Below are 20191 nucleotides of genomic sequence, written 5' to 3'. Positions count from 1 at the left end.
CCATGTGGGTGGGCGGCTTCCCTGGGAAGGGAAGGTCAGGCCCCTGCCCTGTGTCCCCTAGGGACAGATAGCATCTGTGGTATAAATGGACGCCTTTTCCTGACTCCAGTGTCCTTTGCCTGCTCTTCCCCATCATGGCTCAGGCTCTGGACCGCTCTGAAAAGGAACTGGTTATAGGATTTTTTTCCTTAAGTGCAAAATGAAACTCCCAGGTTCTCCACTGTTTCTGCAGAAACCACCGGGTGCCTACACCTGGCATGGTCGGCAGGAGTGGGTGGGTGGGCCTCTTGTGCAGGCCAACCTGGTGGCGTGAAAATTTCTCATGCTTGTGCCTGTGAGATGTGGGCTCTGTGCCTTTGCTCCCAGCCAGAAGGCACACGGAGCTGAGGGCAAGTTGGGTGGGGGCGAGGTCCTCATTGTGGAACCCCAGCCAGGGTGTGAGCAGCTGTAGGTGTGCAAGAAACTGAAGATGTGCAAGCAGCTGTAGGTGTGCAGGCAGCTGTAGGTGTGCAAGGAACTGAAGATGTGCAAGCAGCTGTAGGTGTGCAGGCAGCTGTAGGTGTGCAAGGAATTGAAGGTATGCAAGCAACTGTTGGTGTGTGAGCAGCTATAGGTGTGCAAGCAACAGTGAGTTTCAAGCCGGGCCCTCCCTCCGGAAACCCCAGGAAAGGCAGCTGGTTTTTTTCTTTCTTTCTAAACTACAAAAGAAACCCTTGGCCACCAGGGGCCCCTGGGGGTGAAGTAGACCATAGACTGGGATCTCTCAGTCTCTTACCGCAGGCGGCCTGGTACAGCTGAGGGTGGAGGGAGGAGGCCAGGTCCTGGCTCAGAGAAGCTGGGCTCCAGACAGCAGGGTTTGAGGGATGAACGGGGTAGGAACACTTCTCCGATCCGAGGAACAGTCTTGAACATCCGGTTAGGCTGTGGCAGCTCTCCCAGTTACCTCTCTGCTGATATTTAAGTGAGGAAGCCAGGCTTCTGCAAACAGCTGCCCTGGAGCCAGCTGTCAGGGGCTGGTTGTGGTGAGGAAGGGGACCGTCTCTCTTCCCGTACTTGTGCGTTCTTTGTCTCTGATCCAAGTCTCGGTCCTGGCCCTCGCAGCTGTTTCCGGGTGGCTCCCAGGCACATCCCTCCCATCCAGCTTGTCCTTATTGTCATACCCATTTCCTCTAACCGTGCTGTAGCAAGGTGAACCCTGCTCCTGCTGCTGCGGTGCGGGCAGGCACTGCCTGGCGGACCCCGTGTGTCCTCGCCATTTAGCCTCTGGCTGACAGCTCCCGTGCTGAGAGCTGCTCCCTAGTCCCTGCCAGGTGCCACCATCATGTTGTGAATCTTTGCCTTTCTCATCTGCCTGACTCTTGGGTATGATGGAACTCTCAGTCCCTTTGGCAGGAGTGAGTGGGTATATGGGGTCCGGAGCCTAGGGGCTGATGGGGCAGCCTCCGCTTCGGCCCAGTCTTGCGCCTGTGAATAGGAGCTCTGCTCTCACCTGGCAGGCTGTGTAGTGGGGACAGTTGGAGCTTTCCCCCAGAGGCTTCAGGGGACATGAGGACAGAGTGTGTGACTCAACTCTGAGCTCAAAGAACTGCATAAGGCTTCCGCCTCTCTGTGCCTCAGTTTCCCGTCTGCTGTGAAAGTGGACATGTCCTGGTTCTACGTTAGGCCTCGAGACACCACGTACTCCACTATGCCCTGCCTGGTGTGTCTTATTGCAGGACAGAAAAATGAAGATCTGAGATGAATCAGGGGCTGTAATGTTTTTCCCCTCCTTTAGTATAAAAAGAATTGCCGGACGGTGGTGGCACGTGCTTTTAATCCCAGCACTTGGGAGGCAGAGGCAGGTGGATCTCTGTGATTATGAGTCCAACCTGGTCTACGAGCAAGTTCCAGGACAGCCAAGGCTACAGAGAGAAACCCTGTCTCAAAAAAATATAAAACAAAACAAGAAAAATGGCAGGCCTCTCTTATCTGTGCTGGAGTCCTGTGGGGACAAGAGTAACTTACTGGCCTGGGTGTCGCCTACATGCATGCATGCACGTGTGTGTGTGTGTGTGTGTATGTGTGTGTGTGTGTATGTATGTATGTGCATGTGCGCACATGTGTTGTCTGGGAGTGAGGGTGTGTGGGAAATATGCAGTCACCCCTGACTTGAGAGATTCCAGGCCCCTAGGCCTCCCCTTGCCAGGGCACGATTTGGAGAGGACAGCAATGAGGAAGCCAGGTTCCTGTTCGCTGGACGGTGACTGTCAGCTGGAGGAAGGTGACAGTGGCTTGGAGGATGGGTGTGTGCGCACGCTGCTGCGTTTGTGCTGTGTTTCCTGCAGGAGGGACGTGCAGCCAGTTCCCCATTCAGGCCCTGGCTGTGGGCCACAACCTTGTGATTCACATGCTCCCTTTGTCCCCGGCAGTGCCCCTTAGGTAATTTCGTTCTGGGTGCCCTTCAGTTTGTGACTGCCTAGGGAGTTGCTGGGATCCGTGGCGGCTGAAGCCGGACATTGTCCTCCAGTGACTGCCGGAAAGCAGTGAGGGGGGTAGTGTGTGCTGCTGAGCTGGTAGCTCTGGGGTGCCCACAGGCAGGGCCATTTCCAGGATGGTGTGGGCCACTGGGTTTGCATTTTGTAAGATGCCAGGAAGTGAATGAGGCTTGTGAACCCCTGGAAGGCAGAGGTCCCCAATTGCTATTCCTTGGAAAAAGCCTGGGGTGTCCAGGTCCTCCATCCTCTGACTAGGGACTGTGCTTTATGTTCTGAATGTTATTGTGATGCGGAATGACTTCATCTAGAGTCAGAAGATGAGAACTGCAGAGAATTTGAAAAACAGGACCCAGGAATGTGGGCGGCCTTGACCACCCTGCTACCTGGAGAAGCGCAAGGCAGCTCTGGATATGCACGTCATCATAGCAGAGTGAAGGACGCCTGTGAAGATACTGCGAGTTATCTGTATCGTGGGGTTATAGGTTTCTTTCTTTCTTTCTTTCTTTCTTTCTTTCTTTCTTTCTTTCTTTTTTGCACATTTTCTGCCTCATGCTTAGATTGTATTATAGTCAGGGAAAAAAGGTAGGTATCATTTTTAAAAGTTAATTTTCGAAAAGAAAAATAATTTTACTCAAACAACCTCTCGTCTGGTTTGAAGATTGAGGGAGCAGAGGCCAGGGAAGGGAGCCCAGCCACGAGGAGGACAGCCAGGGTGCTAATGTGTGGTCATCGCGGTTCAGGGTTAGGTGCTGGGTGGAGTGTTTCACCTTTGCCCAGCAGTGAGGGCTGCTGGGAGCCACCTCTGCAGGAGCAGTTTGGACCACCGTGTAGTCCAGAGTTGAAGTCTTCCATCTTGACCTGGGAGGGTGTGTGCAGGGCTGTCCCTCTGTGTCCATCCCTGCCAGGCTTGTGTCCAGTGTCTGGAGTGGCTGAACCAGGTTGGTTCAGGAAAGAGAAGTTGCTAGGGCTGGATCCGTTTGTGTTCTCTTGTGTCTGGGATGGAAGGGAGCTTCCTTTTCAGGAACCGGGCGAGAGGGGCCGTGCACCTGGACCACGGTGGGATGTTGATGATCTTGGTCCTTTCTTTATTTCCCATCCAATAGATCACTCTGGGCAGTCCACAGAGCTTCTCGATGACAAAGGACGACTTGGCTAAAAATTCCGTTTTGTTTTAGCTGAGAAAAGAATGGTCCCAGCAGCCCTGTGATCACGGCAGGCTCTTCCTTCCTGTATTGACACTTCCCCAACACCTCCCTCAGCGGAGCTTCAGTCTGGTGGGCCTGGTCCCTGCTGAGGTAGACTCTCAGGCAGTGTCTTGGGAGGACAGGAGGAGGCTTCTTCCTGCCTGACATCCCCTGGTCCCCAGCTGCCAGGTGCCTGAAGACAGGTCAGAGGTCAGGGGCTGCATTGCTGGGCTCTGGGCTGTGGATTGGAGGTCCTGGGATCAGCCAGATTGCTCTCTGGCACCTCGGATTTCCATGTACTGTAAACAGGTCCTTCCAGGGTTTCTGGTACTGGGGTAAACAGTCCAGGGGTCATCTGCTTCTGTGAATGTGGCCTGGGGAGGTGGTCTGTCCACTTGAGAGGAGCAGGCAGGTGAGGGAAGGACTTTGCTGCCTGCGTGGAAGAGGGGCGCTCCTGTTAGGGAGACAAGCAGGTCCCTCTCCCACTGGTATTAGGAGCCCAGTGCCTGCCTGTGAGGGAGAGGAGAGGTCTTATCTCCACTGAGGGATGCTCAGAAGCTCCCCGAACAGTGGCAGAAGAAGATAGTGCTGGGAGCCGTGGAGCTGGGACTGAGTGGGTGTTGAGAGCGAACAGCTGACGAGGACAGATGTGTGAGATACAGAACGATCAGGGACGGCAGTGGGGACAGCGTGATCGTCATCGGTCCCAGGAGGCCCAGGGGAAGCTCAGCAGCTGAGAATGCAGCCGCTGGGGTCTGAAGGGCCGGAAACAGCACTGGAGGCCAGAAATGCAACCCTAGGGATCTGTGGGGCAGGGCTCCTCTGCCGCTCACTCGGAGGGGTAGCCTGTGCCAGGCGTCTGCCCTCTCTAGGTCATGGTGACTTCCAGATGACTGGGTCACCCTTGGTGTGCAGGCATGTCCCTCTGCCTTTGCTTCAGCCTTATGGGATCTTAGTTTGTGCCTCTGACTTGTTTGTCTTTAATTTTTAGAAAAGACTCCCTCCCTCCCTCCTTTCCTTTTTTCCTTTGTGTACATACATTCATGTGCACATACGTGTGTGCCGTGGCTTGCATATTGTGAAATTCTCCTTTCCACAGAAGGAAACCTGTGGAAGTTGGTTCTCTCTCTGTGTCTCTCTCTTCCTTGTAGGTCCAGGGGATCAAACTCAGGTCAACAAGCTTGGCAGCAAGGACTTTACACACTGACCCATCTCACTAGCCCCTGGTTTCTTTTTTTCTGTTCCCCCACTTTAAACCCAGGCTGATGTCACCTTGAGCTCCCTAAGGACATTTGCAAAGGCCTTCATGGGTACCCAGTGTTACTCTGACCTCTCCTTTGGGGATATATTGAGCCTGTAACATAGCTGATCTAAGGGGAAGTGGAGTTCAGGCCCAGGTTGAGCAGTGGGATATCCAGAAAACAGGCCTGATGTCCTGATGTTATGCCGTGAGTGACTGCGGGCCTCCTGGTCCGTCTGATTACTATGACATAGCGTTCCTGCCTCTTGGCTGCTTGAGAGGCTGCGCTAGGGAGGGACAAAGGAAATCAAGGCTCTGTCCCCTATGCCTCTGTCGCTGCAGCGCACCGCTGTGGTCCAAGTTCCGCGTAGGTGACAGAGTGGTGGGCGAGTTGTGGTGGAGATGGACATTTTTGTGACAGACTTTAGCGGCCTCCTTCCTACACCTGTTGTGTGAAAGCAAAGCCTCCAGACAAACCCACCGGCCCTTTTCCTCCCCAGACCCGCTGGCCCCCCTCCCAGGACTGTGCCTTGGTAGGTCCCTCTGGTCCTAGGTTCTCCTCTCTGAGCCCTGGCACCTGAGAGCTGGTCAGTATGGAGACCCTGAACTATGGTCAGCTCTCACAAGGTTCAGTTCAAGAGGATTTCATGGAGTCTCCAGTGCTTTGCTGACAGAGGGAAACCCCAGGGAGGTTCAGAAGGAGGGTCTCCCATTTCCCCAGCCTCGCCCAGTTTCCACCCCTGACTGCTTCATGCCAGCTCCTTCTGGAATCTTCTCAGTGTCCAGCTGGGGCCTCTCCTACACAGCAAACCCATTGGCACTCTCAGTTTCCCGTGATCCTCATTTGCTCTATGTCTTTGAGGCCTGACAGAGAATAAACCTACCCCATCCTCCTGTTCAGTGGAACCCAGCCAAGCAAGGCTGACCGGGGCTAGGCAGGGCTGTGTGGTGCCTGTGGCTGTCCCCACCTCCAGGCGGCTGGGTGAACATTGGGTGTGATTGTCAAGAGCTGGCCTCTGACCCCTCCTCTGGCTCCTGGGTGCTGCTCTGACCGGAGCCTGAACTCTGCCCCCTGGGGTCACTGTGCCCTGTAATTAGGCCACAGCTCATATCTGCCTGGGCCTCGGGCCACCGAGTTGGGGGCTCCATCTGGCACTCTGAACATGAGGGCTGGTTTGATTGATGGAGGGTCCCACCTGGCCCAAGTGGCCCCTGGTGGTAAGTGCGGCTTCTGCCTTTGCTCTCCATTTTTAAAGTGTTTTTGAGATTTTCCCCATGGTGGGTGAGGTAAGGAGGGAAGGAATTGCTCTACTCAGGCAGGTCAGGGCTGGTCTCTCTACCCATGTGTCCAGTGACTGGGCCTAGTGGCAGGACGGAGAAGGAATGGCTGTACCAGAAAACTGGACCCTGAGAACCGGTTCCTGCCTAGCAGCTCTTTTCTATGCTTCAGAGTGGAAACAGATCAAAGTCTCCCTCAGGATTTCTGGGTCCTCCTGGTCCCCCAGGTAAGCATGGGAAAGGCCCAGGTGGGACCCAGCCAGACCTATATCAGGCAAGCTGACTGGTCTTCATTTCATGGAGGGTTCTTGGAGTACCCCCCCCCGGAGGATCATGGGAAATGAGACTTTGTGAAGAGCCTCAGAGTATGGGGGGGGCAGTTTGGGAGTCAGGGACCTTCTGATGGTGTTGGATGGTGGGGAGCAGATAGAGGTGAGTGGGCTGCACTGTGCTTTGGTCTGGAGTTGGAGTCTCAGCTTTCTGTCCCCAGACAGGACCACAGTGTCTAAGTGCATGAAGGATGTGGGCCCTTTAAAGCTTAGGACAGTTTGCCTCCTCCCCTGGGGCTTCTAACCTATACCCTAAGAGCTTCAGGTTATGCTTTTGTTTAGGTCAGGAGGCCTCCGGTGGCCTCCCTCCTGCCTTCGCCACCTGCCATTTAGTTGGGAACCTTTGACCTGAGTGGGCTCAGAGCTCACATGATCTCCTCCCCTCCCCAAAGGAGGGAACGTCCAGACCCTCCTCCAGGGACCTGTCCACGTCTGTGTCTATTATGTGTCCACTTCTGGATCTGCACAGTGGCACTTGCCCAAAATCTCAGCACTTGGGAGGTAGAGGCAGGAGCAAGGGGTTCAAATGCCTGCATTGTGAGTTCAAGACCAGCCTGGCAATATAAGGCTCTTTCTGACAAACAAAAAACAAAACCCAAACACTCAGTGCCATGTCTACCTCTGCACAGCTTTTGGGAGAGTGACTTCCTCTCCCCCGTGGCCTCATCCTGAACCAGGAAGTTCTTCCTCATATCTTCCCCGCATTTTCTTAGTTTTGGCTCATTTTTCTTTCAGCAGCTGATGATTCCAGGTGTGTTCGGGTCCCATAGCTGTAATTTAGCAAAGAAGAAAGGGAGTCTGCATCCTGTAGCCATGTTTATGGTGAGCCTGGAATTGACCCTGGGGCTCTAGGCAGGAGGAGCCAAGGTGGGAGGTTGGAGGCAGGAGTCTAAAGCCTACACAAAGAGTGCCCTTCACTAAAGCGACCCCCTTGAGGGGCTGGACCAGCTTTGGAAGAAGAAAGTTGGAAGCTCCCAGGAGAAGGGCATCTGCTCAGGTCCCCCTTGAGCTCTGGGCATAGGTTTCTTGCTCTGTGGATATGGCTTTGTGGGATTATGAGGAGGCTTCCTGACCCTGATTGTGGCCACCTGAAGTCCTTCTGTGTGTGTGTGGCGGGGAGTGACATCTTCTGCAGGTAGAGTGACCCTGTAATTCACTGCCCCACTAGGAACTCTGGGTTCTAATGGGGAGCTGTAAGTCTGTCCACAGTGTGCAAGCTGGGGCTTCCAGACTACACATGTGAACGGATTGATAAGGAGGGGAACTCCCACCTCCAGTGATGATCCTGGCAGCAAAGGGCTCGTTGTTAATGGTGCTCATTAATGTGAAGCTGGGCAGGGAGCATGGTGGGCTGAGAGAAGCAGGAGGCCCACTCAGGGCATAGTGTTCCTTCTCTGGGCTTATAAGCCAGAACTGAGAGGTGGCTTTAGAATAGACAGAAAGCCAGTCGGTGGCTGCAGCAGGCTCAAGACCCTTTCTCCCTCTTCAGCTCTTTCCCTCTCCTTTTCCTAACCCCTTCCCTTCTCTTTCTCCTCGAATTTTGCCATGTAGGGTCTCACACAGGGTCCACCGCGGGGCTGCACACAAACCTCCTCTTCCCTTTTCTGAGTTCTGAGGGGCACCTTCATTTCTGGGGCTGCTGTATCAAAGTACCACAGATTCCGTGGGGCTTACCTTTGTCACGCTGTATTCTCTGAGAGCCATGTAGGCCAGCAGTCCCACCTCAAGGTGTCTGTGGCCCAGTTCTCCAGGCCCAGAGGGAGGGATGGATGGTCTGCCCGGTGCTCCTTCCAGCTTTGGAAGCTGCTCGCGGTCTTCGGCTGGCAGACACATCGCTGGCATCCTGGTTTCCACCCTCACGTGGCTGTCTGTATATGTGTGTGGTTTTTCAGCTTTATTTTCTCCCATCTTCTATGGTGATGCTTGACACTGGTTCAGGGTCCACTCTAATCCAGGGCAATCCTTCAGACCCTGACTTGAATCATAATTAGAGAAATTCTCCCCAAATAGGACCATAGTTGTAGGTTGTAGAAGATAGCACATAAATGCATCATTTGGGTGAACCCTGTCTATCTCAGTGCCCTGGCCCACCTTAAAGAAGGTAGGTGGAGGGGCTGGCGAGATGGCTCAGAGAATAAGACCACTGACTGCTCTTCCAGAGGTCCTGAGTTCAATTCCCAGCAACCACATGGTGGCTCATAACCATCTGTAATGAGATCTGGTGCCCTCTTCTGGCCCACAGGGATACATGCAGGCAGAATATTGTGTATATAATAAATAAATCTTAAAAAAAAAAAAAGGTAGGTGGATCTGGGGAAGGCCACTGTGATTCCAGGATTCCAGGATTCCAGGCACATGAGCCTGTTGCTGGTTGGACCGGGTAGCCTCTTCATCCTACACCTTTGCTTGACAGGTTTTTCCAAGGAGAAATTAACAGAGTGAAGTTGGGGCAGGATGCCTAGGAAGGACCCAGGAGTAGAGTACTTGTCTAGCCTGCCAAAGAAAAGTCAGAGGCCCCTGAAAGCTAGGTCTCCACCACCTACAGCTGCCCATGGACTGCCTGTGTTCTGTGTCCTGATTTAAGGAGCCAAGGATTTCCACACTTGACTTCTGGGAGAAGCAATGTGGGTCACTTGCCTTGTGGACTGGACTGAGGAGGGGACCCCACCCCCACTGTGCCCAGCTGCTTCTCTATGTGTTTCTTCTTTGTTTCTCTTGGCCTTATCTGCAGAGATATGATGTCTCTGACCTGCTTGTTCTCGTGATCATCTCAGAGTGTGCCCAGCCTGCCTTTGGCATGATAGTGAAGGGGACCTTGAGTGCCCAGAGTGACCTTGGCAGAGAAAAAAGTCTATTTCTGAAGTCATTGGAAAGCAGTATATGGAGCTGGGCTCGGTGCTACATACTCTTGAGGCTGAAGCAGCCACTGAGACTTTGAAGTCAGCATGGGCTACATACAGTGTGAGCCTCTGTCTCAAAAAACCAAGAGAGAAGAGGTGGAGGAGGAGGGGGAGAGAAGAGGCGGAGGGAGAGGAAGGAGAGGAGGAGAGGTCACAGAATTGGCCCTCAGCTTCAGTGGAAAGGCTTTGTCCTTGGAGCCCCAAACCCCTTGGCAGAATCATTTCTCAGGGGTACCCGCTGTCATCTTCCTCGGGGTGGGTGGGTGGAAGCGTCCAACCTTTTCCTCACCCAGAGATTCGAGTTAGAACTTTGTGAGTTTACGCCGGGTCTCCAAAGGCAGGCAGCGGGGGTCATGGAACAGGACCCTCGGGGCCATGACCTCAGTGTCATGAGCCTCAGCAAGCTCCATCTGTGGGCCACATGTACAGATAAGCCAGGGTAGTCAGAGCCCTTGGCTGCCATGCTGGAGCCCTGGGCAGAGGTGGCTTCTCCAGGGTCTGTCCGCTGGACACAGCAGGACCTGGCCTTGAGGAAGGTGCACCGCAAGCCGGAGGGGAGGCTCTCCTGGTGTCAGCCCCTGAGTTCTCCCTTTCCTTCCGGGACCCTGGACTTTGAGGTGTTCGACTGGGGCTCGCGCTCTCAGGAGGAAGAACTTCCTCTGTCTTTATCTTGACTTGGCCTAGCCTTGTTAAATAACCATGTGGTTGTTGGTAGGGATTCAGGGCTGGGAACAATAGCTGTTTACAGACTTCCGGTACAGGCTCTGCTCACCCGGGCTATTTTTAAGTTCTTCCTTTGGGCCTGGCTCTGCTTCCTGAAGGGACATCCCCCCCCCCCCCCCGTCACTCATCTGTGTCCTTCTCCGTGTCCTAAGCCTGTCCCCTACCCCCACCTGCCCCCACTTACCCAGCCTGACTTTACCTATACCACCAGCAGCCCAGGCCTCCAAAAGTAGCTCCTGAGACAGGGACCCAAGGGGGAGGTGGTCACGGGGGTCCCCATGTTGGGATAGGACAGAGAGGACAAGACCAAGAAAGGGAATAGTGTCCAGCCTGTCCTGGGGAGCCCTGAGGACTGCATTGGAGTGCTGATATTCCAGTTCGGGGAAGACTAGGGCGTGGTCTCCTCCAGGCCCCAGGCGGAGGCAGAGCAGAGGCAGGCTACCTGAGGTGAAGTAAAGGCCTGCAGTGTGCCTGAGCAGCAAGTGCAGTCTCAGCCAGGAGAGGAGGCCACCTGCAGAGCCACGCCCAACAACAGTGTTGAAGCTGTCTGTGTGTACCTGTGTTGCTACCTCTGGTCACTGTCATCCCATCACCCAGGTTACTTTCACAGCTTGGCGAGGCCCGGGCAGTGTTCTAGCGCACAGACATTCACTGTGTCTCCAACACTGTTCCAAGTCTTCAGTTGTCAGCCTTGAACAAGGCTCAAAGATAGGCTTCAGGCCACAAGGTCAGCAAGGGAGGCCTGCTGGGGCCCTTGCTCTGGGCTTCCAGTCCCATTGCAGGGTGGGAGTTGCTGCTCCCAGTTCAGGAGGAGTAGGAGGGTAAGGCCTCCCAGCCAGCCCCAGCTCTGCCAAGGCCAAGGCCTTGCCTGCTGCCCCGCCCCACCCCATACTTTTTCAGAGTGAGGATCTGGGCCTGAGACTGGGTTCTCAAAGGAGTCTGAGAAGAGGACAGGGCAGTCGCAGCCGGGGGAGCTTGCTGGTCCAAAGCCCATCTCTGGATACAGGTGCGTCCACAAACTCCTCCGGATACAGGCGCTTTGTTACCTGTGAGTGAACTGCTCTACTCTGTGGTGCCTGCTGTCCTGTGCCCCGGTGATGACTCTGCCTTCCGAGTGGCTCCTGTACGTTGCAGCTCCCGGGAAGAAAAGGCTTTGTTTGACCTGACACAGAATCTTAGAGCCTGAGCTGTGGTCCTCTGCTGTTCCCTTGTGAGACAGTGGTCTCATGCTAGAGCGGGTCTTTGCTGCTTTCCCCGGCCTACCCTCTGGCCTACCCTCTCAGAGCAGGCCCAAGCAGTCCGTGCACCAGGAAGTGTTCGATCCGGTTTCAGGAGCCGGCAGAGGTTGAGAGGTTCCTGCAGCCTGTGGTCAGAGCAGGGGCCTTAACAATGGTCCCTTGTGCTTGCCACATTCCTCCTTAAGCAGGCCCAGACCCAGGCTGCTCCAGCTTAGGCCCCCCACGGGTTCTGGGGAAGAAGGGTTTTACAGCTGGAAGGAGACTGCTGGCCTCTTTTTGTGCACAGCAGCTGAGACAAGGTGCTTGCAGGACAAGCAAGGGGAGGGGCTTGTGCTCAGCCCCTGCTTTGGGAAAGAGCTGGGAGGTGTGTGTCGGCTTGGGGCCCCTGGGGCCCTGTGCAAAGTTGTCAGGAACTGCAAGAGTTTTTCATAGCAAGGTGTGTCTTTACGAAATGTCTTTTGTTTTGGGCCTTGGATATTGTGTGTGGGGGCGTGGGGTGGGTGGGTGGCGGATGCCGTCACCCCTGTGCACACCTGTGGAGGCCTGAGTTCCTCTCAGTTGTCTCTCACTGAACCCGGAGTTTGTCATTTCAGCTAGACGGGCTGGCCCATGGCCTCATCCTCCCATCTCTGCGCCACTACGAGGGTTACAGATGCACATCACCACACCTGGCCTTCACATGGCTTCTGGGATCTGACTGCGATCCTGTTGCTTACAAAGCAAGTTCTTTACCACCTCCCCAGCTGGGACTGGCTGGGAAGCTTCATCCCGAACCTGAGGTCTCCTCAGTCTTGGGTCCTGGAAATCTTAGTGACCCACGTTTACCACTGGAGTGTTAGGCCCGGACAGGAGGACTTGAAGAACACCCACTGCCGTTCCGTCTAGAGGAAGTCATTCCTGAGTGGGTGCTAGCGCCTGTGTGCGTGCAAACACACATGTGCATGCAAACTGCATATGTGCCTGGGACGGGAGTTAGGGTCTGTGCATGCGGCTTATAGCCTGCTATTTTTACTTAATATTCTCAGCATTTCTCATCTTCCGTGATGTGATTTTGATGACTCTGTGGGATTTTGGCGTGTAAATCTGAATTGTTTCCAGTGTGTGCCATGTTCATGCGGATGTAGATGTCCTTGTCTATAAATCTTGGGATTATTTCCATGGGATACAAACCCAGAAGTGGGCCAGGAGCACAGGATTTCTCAACAGGCTTTGATTTAAGTTAGTAGGGTGGAGGCTGAGGAGGCTCAGAGAAGAGGTGAGACTTGAGCCTGGCTTGTGGAGGAGGGGTGAGTTAGTCCTCCATAGCGTTATTGGGGGGCTAGGAGGGCCTCTTCCTGCTGTAAGGAATGTTGGCACTGTTTTAGCTCCCAAGGGCAGTGTGGGGGCCTTTCCCATATGCCTGGACCCTACATGTGTCTGTGTGCAGGAGCCCACAGTTTGTGGTGCCCCCGACCCCGACCAGCCCCTAGGATACACTAGCTTGTTAGGTCTGTTCAAGGCCACCCTGCTACCAAGCCAGTCCTTGGGATCCGATATGTAGTCACGTCAGGGTCTCAGAGGGGACCATGGTCACAGATGGATGCTCCGTGGTTGAGCTGCAGTGTGGGGCACTGTGCCATTTTGGGGGACTTCACAGAGGGTTCTCCAGGAGACAGAGGAAGGGCCTGATGGCCTCACACCACTCCAAGTTCATTTCTCCTGTGACTGGTGGTGTCCCGGCTGCTGTAATGCAGTACCCGCTTCACGGGCTGCTGTAATGTAGCACCCGCATCCCACCTGCTGTAATGCAGTGCCCGCGTCCTGGGCTGCTGTAATGCAGTGCCGGCACCAGGGTGGCCTGACAGCATATTCATTCTCTCTTAGTTCCAGCATTTACATTCAAGGCTGCACTCTATCCATGGCCCCCGGGAGGTACCTCCTGCTTCTCCTCGCGGTGTGGCCCTTGGCCTTTCTTGGCTAGGGCTGCGTCCCTCAGATCTCTGACTGTCCCATGGCGTCTCTAGCTCTCAGATGATCCTAAACACTTCCCTTTCTAGGACTCTACTTGCTCAAGTTCAAAATGTTCTTCTTTTTTAATATATAATTTATTTTTTTTATTTTATGTGCATTGGTATTTTGTTTTTTGTTTTTTAATTTATTTATTATGTATGCACCCCAGAAGAGGGCACTAAATCTCATTATAGATGGTTGTGAGCCACCATGCGGTTGCTGGGAATTGAACTCAGGACCTGTGGAAGAACAGTCATTGCTCTTAACCACTGAGCCATCTCTCCAGCCCTGCATTGGTGTCTTGCCTGCATGTATGTCTGTGTGAGGGTGTCAGATATTGGAGTTACAGACAGTTTTGCGCTGCCATGTGGATGCTGGGAATTGAACCTGGGTCAGTACTCTTAACCACTGAGCCATCTCTCCAGTCCCCGTCCCCCGCAATGGTCCCCCTTTTCCAACAAGGTCACTTCCATGGGCTCTGTGGGGTATCACTTAATGGGGTCTTCGGGAGTGCTGCTTTTTAAGCCTCTTCGCAACCTTTGAAGAAGTTGGGGCTTATTGGGCTGGATGGGGTGAAGGCACTGCCTCCCTGCTCCCAAGGCCCATCCTCTTGGCTCCATGCCCGCAGTTAGAAGCCCATGACCACATTGTTATAAGTTGGTGAGGTTATTGTGTTGCTGTGAGTAGGCCATGTCTGGTTCTGAGTGTACTCGCTGAAACCAGTGGTGCGGGGAAGGCAAGCTGTGGACAGCGTGAGATCCAGGAAGCCTGGGAAGAGCTGGCTTGGGGACCTGATTCTTCTTCTTCTGTGGAGGAGGGCAGGTGCTTATCTGGGATGGTCTTGAGCCAAGGCAGGAAACTCCTGTCTGTGTGCACGTTGTATAGATGGCCAAGGGGCCTAGAAACGTTGAGATCATGGCTGACTGAGGCCCATGGATGCCATTTCGGTCAACTCTGCTGCATTTTGCTTTGTGCCAACCTTCAAATGAAAATATAGCCCACTGGCGGAGTGCACACGCGGAGTCCAAGGCTCATCCCATTGCTGAGGATGTGGGGAAGGGGGCAGTGAGGAGTGGGGATGGGGGTTGTTGCACTTTATGACTGGAGATGTGGCTCAGTGGTAGAGCACATTTATCTGGCATACACGAAGTTACTTAAAAAACAACAACAAGAAGAAGAAAGAATTCTATGGGCTTCCAAATTTATTTCCTGGGCATGGTGGTGCACCCGGGTAATCTGAGCATTTGGGAGGTGGAGATGGGATATCAAAAGTTCAAGGTCAGCCTAACTACGGATTGAGTCTGAGGTCAACCTACACAAGACTGGAAAAAACAAATCAGTTAATAGCAGAAGGAACCATAAAACCCCAGTGTTCTAGACTCTGTTGGAAGGTGAGAAGCTCGGATTGCAGGTTCGCCAGAGACAGGTACCCTGGAGTCCACGCCCCACCCCTCAACCAATCAATCAGCTGGTATCTGCCAACTGGCATCCATCAGATGGTAACTGCCCCTTCCTGCTTCCTGGGCATCTGGGATGGTTGAACAGAGCAGCCCAGGGCCTTGTTCCCTTCTGTGTCCCTCAGAAGCAAAGGGCAACCAGCGCTATAAAGGGGACCTCACAGGAGTGCTCCAGTCTGGGGAGCCAGGTACCAGGAGCTTGTACTTCCTCTGCTTCTCCCCCTGCAATGTGGCATCACATGGCACAGTCCTGCCTTGGCCACAGCAGTGCCTGCTTGCTAGGCCCATCAGGAGTGTACTGTTGACATTCCCTAGAGAAGGAGGAAGGTGGGAAGGCCTTGGCTCACCTGAGATTATAGGCTCTCCTCCTAGCTACTTGTAAGCAATTCTGCCCTAGTTGCTCTTGTGGGTATCCAGAAGGGCTTAGTGTGTATAGGCTGGAGAAAGTTAGCTGAGGGGGCTCCGTTTATGTGGCTGCGGGGAGGCCATCATTCATTCTAGGTAAAGACTTTCTCATGTGGCTGTTTTGGGGTCACCCTTGCTTTTGCAGGTAACCCCTTACCTCACCAGTTCCCCAGGGGCAGCTGGGATCATATTTTATTTTGTTATTGGGTCCTTATGAGACATTGTTCATGTTTCCCAGGGAAGAAATTCTGACACCAGCAGTATGGGTATGTGAATGCATGTGTGTGTGTGTGTGTGTGTGTGTGTGTGTGTGTGTATCTGTGTCTGTGTAACATACTCTTCCAGAGTCGACCTCTGAGTCGGTTTTGAGTCAGGGTCTAGCTGGCCTGGAACTCAGATGCTAAATTCTGGGACCCACTGAGCTCCACTTCCCAGCATTGGAATTCCAAGGGTGTGTCCCGATACCTGTCTTTTTGAAATGTGGATTCTGGGGGCATTTTATTGACTAGTTCTTCAGTGAGTGCCTCTGTCCCAGCCTGGAGTCTTCTTGTAAAGGAAGTCCAGTACTGTAGCTCTGGGAGCGGGGGTGGGGACAGGGGTGGGGACAGGGATGGGAGAAGGCTGGAACTGGGGCCCTTGCGTATGACCCTGGAGCTGTGGCTAGGGGCTGGACCAGCTCTTGGTCCTTTTGCCGTGGGCAAGAAGAGGGCACCGTGGGGTTCCATGAAACCTGAGTTCTGGGCTTGGTGAAGAAGACTCTGCTTTGTCTGGAGCCAGAGCTGTTGAGTGTTCTGCCACGTGGGCCCTTCCCGCTCTGTGCCTGGCTAACCTAAACAGCTGGTTCTCATTTCGCTGGTGGCTGCGTAGACAAGAGTATGGAGGCTTCCTAGCCGCCACACTGCCGCTACCCCGGGAGTAGACTCCGGTGGTGGTGTCAACGCAGCAGAGTGGAAACACTGGGCCTCAGCATGGGAACTGGGTGGTCAGCACCCTGCATGGCCAGGAGTACCAGATGGACAGGGCCAGGAGCGAGAAGGTTGTTGAGTGTGCACTGCTGAGTGTGCACCACTGAGTGTGCACCACTGAATGTGCACTGAGCCTAGGGAGCAGGTGTGGAGGGCTTACTCACAGCCATGATATTTAAGAGACAGGTGCTGTGGTTCCATCCTGTTGGGCACATCACAGCGTGTTCTCTGCCAGGGAAATAGTATTCTTTTTAAAATTACATTTATTTAGTTAGCTATGTGTACATGTGGGTCAGAGGACAGCTTGTGGGGCTCACTTCTTTCTAGCGTGTGGATATTGGGGAGGAACTCAGGCCATCAGTCTTGGTCAGGAGAGCCTTTATATGCCAAACTGTCTCACTGGCCAGGCAGGGAATACTCCTTCTTTTTTTCCTAAATACTTACTGTATGTGTATGTGAGTGTGCCTGTGCAAATATGTGTGCACCGCATGCATGCAGGAGCTTGCAGAGGTCAGAAAGGACACGGGATGCCCTGAAATTGGAGCCATGGGTTGTGAGCTACCGTGTGAGTGCTGGGAATCGAACCTCTGCCAGAGCAGTACCTGCCCTGCACTTCTCTGTTCAGCCCCAGGAATAGTATTCTTTGCTTTTACTTTTCTTTTCTTTTCTTTTTTTGGATTTTTGCATTTTCGAGACAGGGTTTCTCTGTGTAGCCCTGCCTGTCCTGGAACGCATTCTGAAGACCAGGCTGGCCTCGAACTCAGAGATCTTCCTGTCTCTGACTCCCAAGTACTGGGGTTAAAAACATGTGCCACCATCACCTTGGCAACCAAGGAATAGTATTCTTTATAACACACCTATCGGGGTATTGCCATGGGGTATCGCGGAGTGTCCCTGCTCGTGGCTGGCAGTGCCCTGATGACTGATGGGGTCTGTGTGTGTTCAGGAGAGGAGAGGAAGAAGGAAGAAAAGCCATGGGAGAGAAACTCCAGAGTCCTAAGTCAGAGCATCCTATGGCTCTAGAGAGGGTGGCTGTGTGGTCTGGGCTGTGGCCATAGCAGAACTGGCGGCCCCAGCAGAATGGACGGCAGTGAGGCTATCTTCCTCTCAGTCCAGCCTCCTGATAGTTAGCTCTCTGTGGGAGGTTCTCCAGTGGACTTGTCTGTTTCTCTTATGGGTAGGCAGAAAAGGGAGGTGGCTTTCTGACCCCTGTAGCATCCTAGCAAGTATATTTCTCTCTGTCCTTTTGTTTTTCCCTTTTGATACTGTGTTGGGTATCGATCCCAGGGCTTTGTACGTGGTGGGGAAGTACTCTTCCATGGAGCTGTGTCTGCCCCTCGCTCTTTAGGGGACCGGTTCTCTCTCACAAAGCTGCCTATGTTGACTTTGATCTTGGTCTGTAGCACAAACAGGCCTTGGACTTGAGATCTTTCCTCGGCCTCCCAAGTAGCTGGGATTCCCTGCCTCCCCTGGCCTGGCACCTTTGCCCTTTTTATTGAAACACAGAATGCACCATGTACTGCCAGGGCCCCGTCTGCAAGTGTGCACACTGCATCCACTCTTCCTCTCTCTCTTTCAGCCTTAAAGAGATCGTTCGAAGTCGAGGAGATTGAGCCACCCAACTCCACGCCACCCCGGAGGGTCCAGACCCCTCTGCTTCGAACCACAGTGGCTAGCTCCAGCCAGAAATTCCAGGACCTGGGCGTGAAGAACTCAGAGCCCGCTGCTCGCCTCGTAGACTCCCTGAGCCAGCGCTCCCCCAAGCCATCCCTACGGAGGGTGGAGCTGGCAGGGTCCAAGGCACCTGAGCCTATGTCTCGCCGCACTGAGCTGTCTATCGACATCTCCTCCAAGCAGGTGGAGAGCACGGGCTCAGCTGCTGGGCCCTCGCGGTTCGGCCTTAAGAGGGCCGAAGTCCTGGGCCACAAGACACCAGAGCCCATCCCGCGGAGGACGGAGATCACCATTGTCAAGCCCCAGGAGTCAGTGCACCGCAGGGTGGAGACCCCTGTCTCCAAGGTCCCTGAGGTCCCTGCCATTCCTGTCACTGAAGCAGCCCCCAAGAGGGTAGAGATCCAGGTGCCCAAGCCAGCTGAGGCGCCCAACTGCCCACTCCCGCCCCAGACCCTGGAGAACTCCGAGGCCCCGATGTCTCAGCTGCAGAGCAGGTTGGAGCCCAGGCCCCCTGTGCCTGAGGTCCCATACCGGAACCAGGAGGGTGAGTAACCCAGGGCTGGGTCTTCAGGCTGCGTACTTGGGATGGGATCTTTCTGGGAGATTCCTGAAAAAGATCCAGTGTGTGTGTGTGTGTGTGTGTGTGTGTGTGTGTGTGTGGCGTGACTGTGTGTGTGCATGCATGAGTGTGCTTGGATGTGTAGAGTTGTGTCCCGAGGCTCAGGGGTCACAGCAGGCATCTGCAGTTGGGAAATACTTCTGAGGCACCAAGCTCCTGGTGGCCAACAGTTGGGCCATGCCGGATCTCTGCTGTGTGATCCTGGGAGGCCTGGGAGGTGGGAGAGCAGTAGCTGGTGCTGAAGCCACTGTGCTCTCCCGTGGGACGGGACAAGCCGTGTGCTGGTGATGGCTAGGTTGCCGGCGGGCTTCTGGGAGGCAGATCTCTGCCCATGAGGAACTGCAGCCTGAATGCCTGGTGGGGGCCCAGAGCTGAGACAGAGGAGGAGGAATGTGGGTCCTGAGGTTTGCACTGCAGTCTCCTGTCCTCCTGCCTCCCTACACGAGCGGCTCTTCTTACTGCAGCGAAAACACCCGACAAACACTTTAGGAGGGGAAGGAGGGGTTATTTTGGCTCATGGTTCCAGAGGATATCATCATCATGGTGGAGAAAGCACGCCGGCAACTGCACAGCCGCAGCTGGGAAGCAGAGAGCGCCCATCTCTGCTCTCTCTGCCTTAGTTCCTGTAGTGGGACACACACAGCAGACGTTGGCTGTTGTGCCGTGTGTAGTGAACACACACAGCAAACGTTGGCTGTTGTGCCGTGTGTAGTGAACACACACAGCAGACGTTGGCTGTTGTGTCGTGTGTAGTGAACACACACAGCAGACGTTGGCTGTTGTACTGTGTGTAGTGAACACACACAGCAGATGTTGGCTGTTGTACTGTGTGTGTAGTGAATCACACACAGCAGACACTGACTGTTGTACTGTGTGTAGTGAATAACACACAGCAGACGTTGGCTGTTGTGCCACGTGAGAGTGTGCAGTTCAGTGCATAGTGAAACACACACAGCAGACGTTGGCTGTTGTACCGTGTGTAGTGAATCACACACAGCTGTTGTTGTGTTGTTGTTGGCTGTTGTACCGTGTAAAAATATGCAGTTCAGTGCTGTTACGTACCTTCAGATTGTACCACCAGTACCACCTCCAGGGTTTTCCAGAACTTTCTCATATCCCAAACAGAAACTCTGCTCCCTGCGAACTGACTCCTTATACCTCCTGCCTTGGGTCCTGACAGCCCTATGCTTCATTCTGTCTGAGGTTGGATGGCACTACTCATCCTGTCTGGCACAGTGGCCTCAACACTCCTCCATGTTATAGCCGATGCCAGCACTCGGTTCCTATTGAAAACTGACGAGTGTTACATGTGTAGTCAGAACACCTTTTTCCCTGTAGTGGGATTTGGACCCCGGGACTTGTGCATGCCCGGTGAGTGCTCTACCGCTGAGCCTTGTGCCCAGGCTCGGATAGAATCAGTTTGTCCGTCTGTAAACAATGCCTGCAGCGTGGTGATGCACACAGCTTTTTAAAGCCCCCATTCTTTGCTTCTCTAGCTGGGGCCAGGCTTCTCTAGCCTGGACTTGGGGCCAGGCTGGGGTGAGGGTGTGAAGATTCCTCCTGGGAGCCTCTGGGTCTGGCTATGGTCCTGGGTCTTAGCCATCTTTGAGTGCCAGCTGTCAGATCACAGTAAATACTCAGGGTCTCATGGACCTTTGAAGGACCCTTTCAGGCCTGAGTGTGGCTGTGCCTTTCTCCCTAAGTCTTAAACTTGAC

The 20191-nt window shown here is 54.0% G+C and overlaps 1 protein-coding gene across 4 annotated transcripts in view; it reads left to right on the top strand.

Moving 5' to 3' along the window:
- Positions 1 to 20191, top strand: part of Septin9 (septin 9) — a 161024-nt gene that overhangs the window by 73607 nt on the left and 67226 nt on the right. For all 4 annotated transcript variants that reach the window (XM_087909723.1, XM_087909727.1, XM_087909725.1 and 1 more), the window contains one exon: positions 17762 to 18400. In XM_087909723.1, the coding sequence (XP_087765849.1) occupies positions 17762 to 18400 (639 nt within the window). The remainder of the gene's footprint in view (positions 1 to 17761; positions 18401 to 20191) is intronic.

Source organism: Myodes glareolus, chromosome 9 (genome assembly GCF_982192425.1).
Source record: "Myodes glareolus chromosome 9, mMyoGla1.1, whole genome shotgun sequence".
In the NCBI taxonomy this organism is placed as follows: domain Eukaryota; kingdom Metazoa; phylum Chordata; class Mammalia; order Rodentia; family Cricetidae; genus Myodes; species Myodes glareolus.
The sequence above is the reverse complement of the archived record's forward strand: the minus strand, read 5'-3'. Positions and strand labels throughout refer to the sequence as shown.